This window comes from Hippopotamus amphibius, chromosome 4 (assembly GCF_030028045.1).
Source record: "Hippopotamus amphibius kiboko isolate mHipAmp2 chromosome 4, mHipAmp2.hap2, whole genome shotgun sequence".
NCBI classification, from domain to species: Eukaryota; Metazoa; Chordata; class Mammalia; order Artiodactyla; family Hippopotamidae; genus Hippopotamus; species Hippopotamus amphibius.
Window position 1 is genome coordinate 24,095,904 of NC_080189.1, and position 12,910 is coordinate 24,108,813.

At 38.6% G+C, this 12,910-nt stretch overlaps 1 protein-coding gene across 4 annotated transcripts in view; it reads left to right on the forward strand.

The window, feature by feature from the left end:
- TNPO3 (transportin 3) overlaps positions 1–10,476 on the forward strand; it is an 83,150-nt gene extending 72,674 nt beyond the window's left edge. For 2 of the 4 annotated variants that reach the window (XM_057731255.1, XM_057731258.1), the window contains 3 exons: positions 870–982; positions 8,429–8,520; positions 10,159–10,476. In XM_057731255.1, the coding sequence (XP_057587238.1) occupies positions 870–982; positions 8,429–8,489 (174 nt within the window). In that variant the 3' untranslated portion in view covers positions 8,490–8,520; positions 10,159–10,476. The other 2 variants (XM_057731257.1, XM_057731256.1) reach the window with 2 other exon arrangements.
- The last annotated feature ends 2,434 nt before the right edge of the window (positions 10,477–12,910 follow it).

The following is a 12,910-nucleotide window of genomic DNA, read 5'->3' on the forward strand; positions in this document are numbered from 1 at the left end:
ACAATAAAAACCCAGAGGAAGTCTCTAGAATACTGATTTTTAAGTTTGAAGAGAAAGGGAAGTGGGAGCAAACAGTTTTTGTGCCTATGCTCAGATGTAAATAAATTGTTTTAAAGAGCAACGAGTGGTACTTCCCTGACCAGTAGTTAAGACTCTGCGCTTCCATTGCAAGGGGCACGAGTTCCATCCCTGGTCAGGTTACTAAGATCCTGCATGCCACGTGGTGCAGCCAAAAAAAAGAAAAAGAAAAAAGAGCCCCCCCCCCCCCCCAAAAAAAAAAGAAAGAAAAAAGCAACATCAGGGAGCAAAAAAAAGAATTTTCTAACCCAAAGAACAGACAGGTATCACAAAGGAACTGACTGGCTATGACTTCTACTGAGAGAGGTGACCTTAAAATCCTTAAGATTCTGGATTCATAATATGTGTGTACACTTTTTAAAATGTTTACTTACGATACTTTTTGTCCCTGCTCTTTCTGGTACCTGAACTTTTGCTTTGGATTCCTTTGATCTCTAAGCTCAAGAGTTTTCTGACAGCTGTTTAATATTTAAAATATTACATAAGTTTAATGACAGAAAAGAATAATAGCTTTATCCAGAAGTGGCTTCACTTCCAAGGTAGAAGGACTCTGTCTGAAATGATCCCTGCTGCCCCCTTGAAGGGAGTTTAGGCATGCCTTTGTAGGCTGTTCCAACCCCCAGTGGGTTGGAAGGCCAGAAATAGTACTTCTGTTAACTCCTTTACTTGCTTTCAAGTGTGGGGAGCTAATGCTACTGAGGAAAACCTGTGGGCTTTTGTTATTACCTGTAGGATCTCAGTTAAGTAAGCCCTGCCTCCTTTTAAAACGTTTATCTCTCTTCTCTGAACAGACTTTTTGTCGATGGTTAGAGAATTCCTTGAAAGGTTTGCCAAAGGAGACAACGGTGGGAGCTGTCACAGTGACACACAAACAACTTACAGATTTCCACAAACAAGTCACTAGGTGAGTGATGAACAGCTGCCTGGGGTATGTAGAAAAAATATCTTTGTTTCTTATACCACCTTAATTACATATATACCCAGGAGTATTTTGTGTGTGTGCCTTTGTAAATTCACAGTTTTGTGTCTGTTTAGCCTTGAATTACACAAATTGGCACTGGAAACCAATCTGGGGGAAAATACCACCTTGCTGTACATGTGTGCCTCAGTTTTATTGTACATATGTATTATATATATCCTAATGGGTAAGTGGAGGCATTATTTCTTCCAAAAGAACAGTGAGTTGAACAGCCCACTACCCTTCAGGAAATCTGTCTATATCTTTTTAAAGTCCTTCCCAGTTCTTATCCATATTCAGGGCTCAAGAATGCAGGTGTCTGAATAGGTGAAGCACTGGTTGTAAAATATTATAGAGTGACGTAGACTGCAGTGAATTGAGAAATTTTTGCCATGGCTAAAGATATTCAAATTCTAATTAAGTGTAGGCCAAACAAAACATCTCTCTGGGATGCATTAGGCCCATAAGCCACTTGCTTATAACCTAGTTAAAATGTTAAGAGAGAGAGAGAGTGTGTGTGTGTGTGTGTGTGTGTGTGTGTGTGTTTTACTGTAAACATAATAAACATTTAAAATATAGCTACATAGTCTTCCCAATTACAGTTTTATTGCTATAAGGTGTTGATGGATTTCCTTACAGTGCCTCTATTAATTTTCATTTTTTCAGTATTATGGATAATATTGAATGTTTAGCCCTTTCCTTCTTTTGACTATTTTCCTTAAAATACAGTCACTGAATCAGAAGTTATGAGACTTTTATGATCCTTGATAGTATTAACGACAGCAACTTAAATTGGATTTTGCAACTGTGTTTACCTTGCTCTGATATTCCTTTTTCTATCCAGAGTCTTTAGAATTTTGACTAAATTTTAGACAATGGCTTATATTCATACAATTGTGAAACGATTTATAGGTCCAAGAATGAGTTGTTGCAGTGAGGTTGATAATGGTGAAAAGGAAGAAGAAGGAAAAAAATGCATATGATGATACAGAGAAATATATTAGATGTATTATAAAGGGAAAAAAAATTTCATATAACCCAACTTGCACTTAAAATTTTTTAATTTTTAATTTTAATAAAATACATGCAAAATTTAGTCTTAACCATTTTTTAAAAACCATTTTTAAGTGTACTATTCAGTAGTGTTAAGTACATTCACATTGTTGTAGAATTAATCTCCAGAACTTTTTCATTTTGCAAAACTGAAAGTATACTTATTAAACAACAACTCCCCATTTCCCCTCCCACCAGCCCCTAGCAACCATCATTCTACTTTCTAAATTTGACTACTCTATAGATACCTTATATAAGTGAAATCAAACAGTTTTTGTCCTTCTGTGACATACTTAGCATAATGTCCTTTAAGTTCATTCACGTTGTGGCAGGTATCAGAATTTCCTTCCTTTTAAAGGCTAACTAACACTCTATTGTACACATATATCATATCTTATTTATCCATTCATCCTTTAATGGACATTTGGTTGATTCTACATCTTCCTATATGTTTTCTTCTGAGAATTTTATAGTTTTTGGTCTTACATTTAGGTCTTTGGTTAATTTTGAGATAATTTTTGTATGTGATATATGTTAAGGATCTGACTTCATTCTTTTGCAGTTTTCCCTGCACTGTCCTTTTTTCCATTGAATGGTCTTGGTACCCTTATTGAAAAATCATTTGACCATATATGTAAGGGATTTATTTCTGGGCTCTGTATTCTATCCCAGTGGTCTATGTGTCTGTCTTTATGTCAGTTCCATACTGTTTTGATTATTGTGGCTTTGTATTAAGTTTTGAAATTGGGAAATTGAGATGTCCAACTTTGTTCTTTTCAAGAGTATTTTGGCTGTTTGGAGTCCCTTGAGATTTCATGTGTTTTTTTTGTTTGGTGTTTTTTTTGCACTCTAATCCTAGGTTTATTCACCATAATCATTTTACTCTACACAACAAAGTACAAACATGACATTATCTAAAATGCTACAGAGTTACAAAACTCAAAACAAAAAACTTATAGTACTCACTATACAATAAAAGCCAAAAAAAGCAATGTACAGGTTGCCAAGGTAACCTGCATGACCACTGTGAATACCAGTACAACAGGGGGAACTATGTTCATATGAATTTTAGGATAGGTTTTTCTATTTCCACAAAAAAACTGTCTTTGGGATTTTTGATTGGGATTGCATTGACTCTGTTGATCACTTTGTATAATATTGACACTTCAATGATATTAGATTTTCCAATCTGTGAACATGAGATGTTTTTCCATTTATTGGTATCTTTAATTTCTTTCTGCAACATTTTATAGTTTAAGTATCTTATTCTTTTTGATGCTGTTGTAAATGAACCAACTTACACTTTTAAAGGCTCTTCTATTATATGTGATATATATATGTTGGCTACTTGATTATGAATAGTAAATTTCTGAAAAGATATATAACTAGGACTTTTCATTTCATAACCTGTGCTATTTGCATTTTTTTCATGAGCATGATATAATTTTATAATTAAAACCAGGCCTAGTTTTTAAAAGGGAGAGAAAATTAAATGCTAATCTTTTTTTTTCTGAGAATTGATTTCTTGTCTCTCTCCAAAATGGTTTACTTCCTCATTCCCCAGAGTCTGCAATAATTTTGTTAATGTTAAAATCCCAAATCTTTGAGTGCTATTTTTTTGTAGTTTACTAAGCGGCCTAACTTCGTCCCAGAAGTAATTGACTTTGGGTCATAGATCAAGTGACATGCATGACTTAAAAATAGCATGTGACTGCCTTCATGACACATTTTGCCAAAAGAGGGGATTTCCCCTCTACTAGGTAGGCATATATTTATTTGGGATGACCTTAAAAAACTATTTTATCTTTTTTTACTATGAATCTTCCCAGTAGAAGTAATATTCTACCTACAAGCTGTCTCAGGCGAAAGAAGTGTAACAGTTGCTTCTCCTTGCTTCTCTTTTGCTCTGTTTTGTCTAGTGTTGTTCATAAGAAGGGCAGGATCATATTGACTCTAGATCTAGATGTGAGCGAATGACAGCCTGAGGAGAACCCTCAAAGGAGGACTGGGCTTAGAGTCAAGGCTGTTGATTTGAATCTTGCCATTTGCTGTTACTTTGCAGCTTATTTCTCTGTAGAATAGGGTTAGTAATACCTATCTCATAGGGTTATTGTGAAATACCAAGTGGAAATTTAAAGACAGTCTGGCACATGGTAGATGATCAGTGAATGTTAACTTTCTCCTTGGAAAAGAACCTGCCAGAATGTCATTACGTACTTGCAAAACTAGCTAGAGCGTGTCTACTTTAGCTCGAAGGCAACCGCCCACACATTCTGGAATAAGTCTCCACCAAGCTCATATTTCCTCATCGAGCCTAATATATGATAGGTAGAAACATGGCATAAGTGTGAAATAAAAGTCACGGACATTCCATAATGTAAGGAAAATCTTGAGGCAAGGAAAATGAACCCAAATAATGCATTGCTTTGAACAAACATATCTATAATCTTTGTCCTGTGATATGGGAAAATGAGGTATATTACCAGCCTGGCCTACTTGATCTCTTACCGCTAAACAAGTTTTGCAGCTCCTCCTATAGTAGGCTGTGACATAATGGTGGGAAATGAACAGAAGTAAGAGGTAACGTGGAGGTGCTAGAGAAAGGATTTGAAATTGCTCACCTCCTGTGAGTAATTCTCTTTCTCTAGTATGTGTGTTGCCCTTGAACCTTCTGTTCCATGCATGACTCAGTCTCCCTTTCGATTTTAAGGCCCTGTTACTCCTGCCTCGACATGCTGCTTTGTTTGCCATCCTAGGAGGGAGGGTAAACTGGTTCAGTTTCATTTCAGCACGTCCAAGCCTGTTTCTCAAATGGTACTGGTAATTAATTAATTCCCTGGCATTTTTAGTTGGCCAACTTGAGGAAAGCTGGAATTTTTCATTCTGAACTATCATTCTTGTCTTCCAAATACACTAATTGTGTCTAGAAGAAATTTTGCCATCATTTCCCATGTCTTGGTATTTATTCTGTGACTTTCACTTTCAGGAAGATCTCAAGGTCAAAAGACATGAATAGGAAGCATTGACACTAGAATAGGCCAGTATGGGGGTGTCTTCTTGCTGAAGTCATTAGTTAGAGCTTGGTTACTCTCCGTTATGCACATCAGATGAAAAGGGCTGCATTTCTCAGCACACCACTAGAATTATGGGGCTTGAGGAATCGTGACCATAATTACTCAAAAATATAGTGGAAGGCTCCTGGGCATGTATCTGGAGAAAACTATAATTCATAGAGACACATGCACCCCAGTGTGCATAGCAGCACTATTTACAATAGCCAAGACACGGAAGCCACCTAAATGTCCATCAACAGATGAATGGTTGAAGATGTGGTATATATACACAATGGAATACTACTCAGCCGTAAAAAAGAATGAAATAAGGCCATTTGTAACAATATGGATAGACTTAGAAATTATCATACTAAGTAAGTCAGAAAGAGAAAGACAAATACTATATGATATCACATATATGGAATCTAAAATATGACACAAATGAACTCATTTACAAAACAGAAACAGACTCACAGACATGGAAAACAAACTTGTGATTACCAAAGGGGAAAGGGATCGGAGTGGGATGAATTACCAACACAGCATTGTAAATCAACTATACTTCGATTTTTTTTTTTTTTTTAAGGTATGGGAAGGATTGGGCTGGTGGGACTAGAAGCCAGAAAATAGAACCTACAAAAATAGTGGCAGTTTTGAATGAATGAATATAAATAAATAAGTATAAATGAATATAAAAACAACCCAGGGACTTCCCTGGTGGCACAGTGGTTAAGAATCTGCCTGCCAATTCAGGGGACGTGGGTTTGATCCCTGGTCCAAGAAGATCCCACATGCAGCAGAACAGCTTAAGCCAGTGTGCCGCTACTACTGAGCCTGTGCTCTGCAACAAGAGAAGCCACCGCTCTGAGAAGCCTGGCACCACAAAGAAAAGTAGTCCCCACTCACCACCACAGCTAGAGAAAACCCACGCACAGCAACGAAGACCCAACGTAGCCAAAAAATTAAATTAAAAAAAAAAAAAAAAGACCACAAAAAACAACCACCCAGAAATCTTGTGTCAGGAAGGCTGAGGCAGAAAACAGAAAATAGTTCTAGTTTTTAAGGAGTTCTGTTGTGTTTTTTGTTTGATTTGTTTTTGCCATGTTGGGTCTTCGTTGCTGCGTGCGGGCTTTTCTCTAGTTGTGGCAAGCAGGGGCGCTGCTCTTTGTTGTGGTGGGTGGCCTTCAGTAGTTTTGGTGCACAGGCTTAGTTGCTGTACGGCATGTGGGATCTTCCTGGACCGGGGATTGAACCTGTGTCCCCTGCATTGGCAGGCAGCTTCTTAACCATTGTGCCTCCAGGGAAGTCCGAAGGAGTTTGTTTGTTTTTAAATCCATTTCTCTGGGCTTAAGCACCAAGGACACTTTAAGTTAAACATTTAGCTGAAGCTCTTGACACCAGAGCAGTTGCTGACAAGGATTGGGAGCAGAAGCTGAGCTGATTCGAGAGACGGTGGCCCATCCCTCATTTCCCCCTGTCTCACCACAGTTCTCCTGTGCTTGCATTTTGGTTTCAGTACTTTTTCTCATGTTATGAAAGAGGCTAAGAATGGAGTTATCATTTCTTTTTCAGATTTAACCACGATCTTTGGTTGAAGAAGGGTAGAATTGAACAAAATGTAAGGCATTAAGATAGCAAACAAATCTTGAGTCTCCAGCATTATCCTAAGTTTATCTCTTTCCTATTGTCTTAGTCCCTTATAATAATGCACCACACAGTGACTTCTCTGGGGTTATGTGTCTTCCTCCTTCATGACATTGGGAAGCAAGAGTGATGGGGCCTCGCTTACCAAGGCTGCCTCGTTAAAGTCAGTATTTATTTGGAAATAGTTGGAGAAATGTAATGCTTTTATTGAGGCATGTTAAATTCACAGAGCAAATGGCAGAATTCCAATAAAACTAGAAGACTTTCTTTATTTTCCTTACATTTTTAGGATGGAGGGAGAGTGGAAGAAAGTTTCTATTGAATCCAGTCCTGGAGTCTAAATCAAAGTTCTTAGTGATGTTTCAGACCCTAAATAGCTCAGGAAATCCAGATGTAGGCACTGAAGCGGATAGCTCTCATTACCTTCTTTACGTTGGATCACTCTTAGTGCTTCCCTGCCTGATGTTTAACCATTACAAGGAGAGAGCTTTCTTCTGACATTGAATCTTAGGCTATGGGCTGCAGTCCCTGAGATTTTCTGAGCCAAAGGGAGGGCCTCAGAAGGGTGAGCGTATTAGGATGTGCTTCCTTTTCCACTGTTTTTAGCTTAGCCTCATGTTCAGTTACCAAAAACTGTTATGAAGACTGACACAAAAGAATGAAGCTGGCATGAACTGGTTTCTTGGTGACAATCTTAGACAAAGGAAGCCTTTCGAAAAAACAGGGTCAAATAAATATTGGGCTATTCATACCACCTAGGCATCTCAGTGCTTGCCTAAAGACCAAAACCTGCTTCCTCCTCCTCCCTTGCTTCATGCCTTAACCCTTTCCTCTCTCCTCTCCCTCCTCCTCCCACAGGAGGAAACCTTGAGCAGCCTGTTCAACTAGAAAATCGCTGACTGACTGAGACTTACTTGCTGGACTGGGCTTTATAAACAAAATCTGCTTTTGGAAAAGAATGAGGAAACCAGGGTTACCTAAGTTAGCTCAGCTCATAGAGTTAAAATGATCCACCTTAGGTGAATATGCTTGCTTTTTTACTTCGAGGGTTCTGTCTTTCTTTTATTTATGTCAAGGACTTTAACCAAGTTTTGTAGTTTTTTGGTTTGTTTGTTTGTTTTTTTTGGCCATGGGATCTTAGTTCCTCGGCCAGGGATTGAACCCATGACCCCTACAGTGGAAGTGTGGAGTCTTAACCACTGGACCACTAGGGAAGTCCCATAACCAAATTTTATTGCTGTAGCAGCCTACATTTGTCAAATACTATTTTATTCAGTCTTCTATTATCCTAAGCACTTTACATATAGGAACTGATTTAATCCTCAAAACATCATGGGGTAGGTAATGGATGAGGAAACTGAGGCAGATTGGCAACTTGCTTAAGGACATAGTAAAACCAAGATTCAGACCTAAGCAGTTTTTCTCCAAAGCCCACTCTTTAAGGATAACACAGCTTATAATTATTCTCATATACAATAGTTAATATTTACCCTTGAGTTACAGAAAGATCAAAAACGGGGACAAGAGATGATGGAGAGAGCAGAGCTGGGGCAGTTCTCGGTATACCTCAAGGTTGTGGTTGCTTTTCAACATCCTATATCTTTCTCATCAGTCAGGGACCAACCTACCTTTTCTTTTCCAGTGCTGAGGAATGTAAACAAGTTTGCTGGGCCTTGCGAGACTTCACCAGGTTGTTTCGATAGCTCACACTCCTGCACTGTGCCTGTCACCCAGGTGAGTGGTATATAGTTCCCAGCTTTTCCCCTCGCTGTCTGTAGTACTTGGAGATGGGCGTAGGTTTTAATGCCCATCATGGGACTAGTACTATAGCTATAGTCAGGGAAGGACTTAACGGTTTAACACTGCTGCACAGCTGGGAAATGCACAGCCCGGATTTTCTTGGGTCAAGGCAGCCAAATAATTGTCAGCTTCTTTTGGATGCCATTTTCACCCCCATAAGGAAGTTACTGTTGCAGAATATCTAAAAAAAAAAAAAAAAAAAAAAAATTTTCTCCCCTCTTCTCCTTACAGATACTTCTAAGGATGATAAGTGTGTGTGGTAACAAATAAATATTTTTCAGTCTGGCTACTTTGGTGAAAACAGTGCTGACGTAAAGTGGACCATGATACATGGCACTGCTCTCCTAAAACTGATTTTTCAGATTTGATGAGTAAAGATGCTCCTTCTTATCATTTTTTGAAGTTTTAACACTGAAATGCCAGGGTTTTGACCGAGGCAGGAGGTATGGGAAAGCAGCTGGCCTCTTTGTCCAGCTCCTAATTATCAGTTTTCTCCATGTGCTTCCTGATTCTGAAGTAAAGCAAGAAGCTTAGCTGAGGAAGGAAGGGCTGGGTGGTGGGATTCAGGTGCCAATTTCTTGACTGAGAGAAGAAAGGCAGCTCTCCTATAAGCCCACCCTTTGATGTCTTAAGCAGAATTTATTCTGCCTAGAGGCAATTCTCGATGAATGTGCAGCACTCAGTGGTGGTTTTGTGATTAAATGCATCCACGGGTGAAGATGCTGTTCAGCAGTGCCTCACCATACCAGAAATTATTTCTCAACTTTGGTTCTTTAATGAGTCGTGATACCACTTGGGATCCTCAGGTTTTGCAGTGTCTGTGATAGCTAATGCTGATAACACGCAGGGTGTTCGTGCATAGCTAACATTTTTGGAGCCCTTACTGTGTGTCCGGTACTATTCTAAGTGCTTTGTATTATGTACAAAGCATATTATGTATTAAAAAACTATGTTAGTCCTCTGGATTAGTTACTATTATTATTTCTATTTTACAGATGAGGAAATTGAGGTTCAAAGATGCTAAATAATTTGCTTGATGTCACAGTCATTGTGACATCAGTTGTTAGAGCCACAGTTCACTTTTCTGGTGCCAGAGTCCTCACCTTTAGCCACTCTACTTAATACTTTTACATAGCACCTTTATGTAGAGTCTAAATCAGTGGTTCTTATAAACGTTTTTTTCTTTTTTTTGCAGGCAAAGCCTTCTTTCAAAATAAAATCTTGCATGAAGCCCCAGTATTTAAAAAGACTTAAACAGAGGTTTTCTGGTTGGTTTTGGAGTGGGCAGTGTGGACGTACTGGCTTATTATCCTTTACCCCCACATATTATCCCTGAGCACACTCAGAATTGGAAAAGCACCACAGACAGTATTTCATTAAAACAGTTGCTCCTTTAAAATTACAAGTTAAAAAAATCCAACTTCTTTTTTTTTTTTTTTAACTGAGTTCTTGCAGCAGAGGCCAGAATGAGGTACCTGAGCAAGTATAGAAACTTCTGCCTTGAGGTTGATTTCATGAAGTGCTTGCTATCTCCTGGACCACAGTTATTGACTATCTTCTCTCTTTTGTCAGGAATGTCTTTTTAAATTAGAAGACAGGAAGAAAACAAAAACCAGACCTGTGTCCCACAATCAGAAACCTCCATTGTGGCAGAGGGGCCTTCACCGCCACCAGGGCGTCCCGCCAGACAGGGAGAAACTCCAGCCTTCCAAGGCCATCCTGAGGAGTTCCTGTTTGGGGGTGTGAGGGAAAATCAGCGCGGTTTAGAAAAGATGGCTGCAGCCTGTCCGGCGTGGTGGGAGGTGAGCTGGTTTCCTGGTGAACTTGTTTCTAAAAGGAAAAATAATTTTAAGAAAATAAAAAAGGAAAAAAAAAAAAAAGGAAAACTAAGCTGAAACCAGAACTGAAGCATTCTCCTGGTAGCAAATGACACGCACACATACATACACATACGTATACACACACATGCTAACACGTGTGCACACACGGATAAATAAAAGTACAGAAAAATCTGTGAAACAAAAACGTTTACTTAGGGAAGATGGAAATTCAAATTAATTAAATAGCTGCAATTGGAAGGAAAGGGTCAGGATCATCTCTTAAGGTTTTCTCGTTTTGTCCTTTCCTGCTCTCCCACCCTCTCTTCTTTCCCTTTCCCCCTCCTCTTAATGAAAGTGAGTAGAAATTTCTCCTACTGTCCCAACTGTTTCTTCTCACCTTTAGAGTTGTTCAGACAAGGAGAAGTAAGCAAGGAGCCTGTACTATTTTATATCATGGTCACATCAATAATACTAGGACCTGCCAGGGCCAAAATTCAGGTATATCCCCAGCCTGACCCTATTCAGTCTCTTGAGTCCACTTCCCACCTACATTGGGTTGTCGTCATCTTTGGAGAGAAGAGCCAAAGTTAGGGTTGAGTGGGATATAAATATATATTCTAAGTTTTAGTTTTTTAAAGATTTTTTTTTCTTTTTTTTTTTTTAGTTAATTTTTCACCCATAGACATGAGAGAGGAAAACAGAGGGTGGGAGTATGGAAAAAAGTGTTTACAGGACTAACTGTATTTTATTAAAAAATGCAGAAATCATTTGGCTTCATTGGGGGTGAGGCAAGAGAGGTAAGCCCAAAGCAAGTCCTAATGTTTTAAAGGAGTTGCAGCCTTGCACAGGCATTAGCTGTGAGGGCGCTGTTCTTTCTGGTGTTGTAGCCATCTCAAGAACATATCAACAGCAACAACAAACAAAAACAATAAATTTTTAAAATTTAACCAGTGTTTGTTTTTACTTCCTTTTACTGCTTCATAGATCTGAAATGATACAGCTGGACCGCCCAAGTGAATAGTCGTAGTTGTTTTCTAACAGACGTCTGAGTACAGATTGTGAAATTGAGACCCTGGCCCTTACTGCCCCAGACCCTTCATATTTCAGAGGAGTGTCTCTTTCTGCATCTTTTATTCTTCTAGTTTACCATAAAACTCCTACTGCTACATTCTGTCCTTTCATATGGCCTTAGTGGGAAGGAGAATGGGTCACTTGGCATATTAAACAAAATGTAGCATATTCTTCTTACAGCGGCCTCCCAAGTAGATTGTTTCCTAACCTGAGTATTTATTTGCTATTTAAAAAAAAAACCCTGTAATGAAGTTATCATTGACATACAATAAGCTGCACATGTTTAAGGTACACAGTTGATAAGCTTTGACATAGGGTACACCCATGAAACCATTAACACAGAAAAGATAGTGAACATACACTTTACTCCCAAAAGTTTCCTCATGCCTCTTCCCATCCTCCTCCATGCCCAAGTAGCCATTCATCTGCTTTCTGTCACTGTGGATTAGTTTGCATTTTCTTGAGTTTTATATAAATGAGATCATAGTATATTATAGTTGTTGGGCTTTGTGCTAATAAGAGTTGCATCTGTTAATTGGAATCCATGAAACAAACCTCCCGGCATAACATCAATGGTACTTAGAGTTTTATTCTTTAAAGAGGCAGTATTGGAAGGGGAGAAAAAAAACTTGAATATGGAACAGTATTTGGAGTAAAATTATCAAATTCTGGGGATCAGTATGTTACCCTAACCATCCTGCTCATTTTCTGGTTAAACAATAAAACTTTGGAAGCCTAGTCCAACCCTAGGTCCTTACTAGGACCGGACTGGTTAAACAGACCAGTTGACTTTGCTCTGTTTGAGGAGTTTGGCTTTTATCACAGAAAGCTGTATCTGGGACTGGAAGACATGTGGAAGGATTTAATACAACTCTCCCCAGCCACTGAAAAATAGCCTTTGGAGTACATATCCTAGTGTGTGTCAAGAACATCCTCCCCACAGCTATAGCTTTGAAAAACAGAACTCTTATTAATAGTTCTCTCTGCTTACTCCTCAGTGTTACAGATTTGCTTCAGACTAGTTCTTACAAACAGTCTTGTTGATTTGGGGCATAACAAGGATACCCACCTAAATTTCAAGTTAAAAGGAAATTGCTTGGGATCAGGTACCCTAATGTAGCTATTGTGTTCCTGGTTGACATTGTCTAGTGGAAGTAGAATGAGAGTCTTGCACCTGAATTTACCTAAGTCATAAAGTTCCCATGGAACTGTTCCCTTATTTCCATGATTGACTTAGCCAAGAAATTTTAGTCATGATTATGTAAAACACATACCACCCATTGGGGCTATTCCCAGCAAGATTGTACTAAATTAAAGTTGTAATTTTTATGTACCTGTTTCTATAAAGATCAATAACTGAGAATGTAGGATAAATAAGATAGGAACTTTTGAATGTCATCAACACTTCATGAGTGCGAAGTACGTGTCCACCT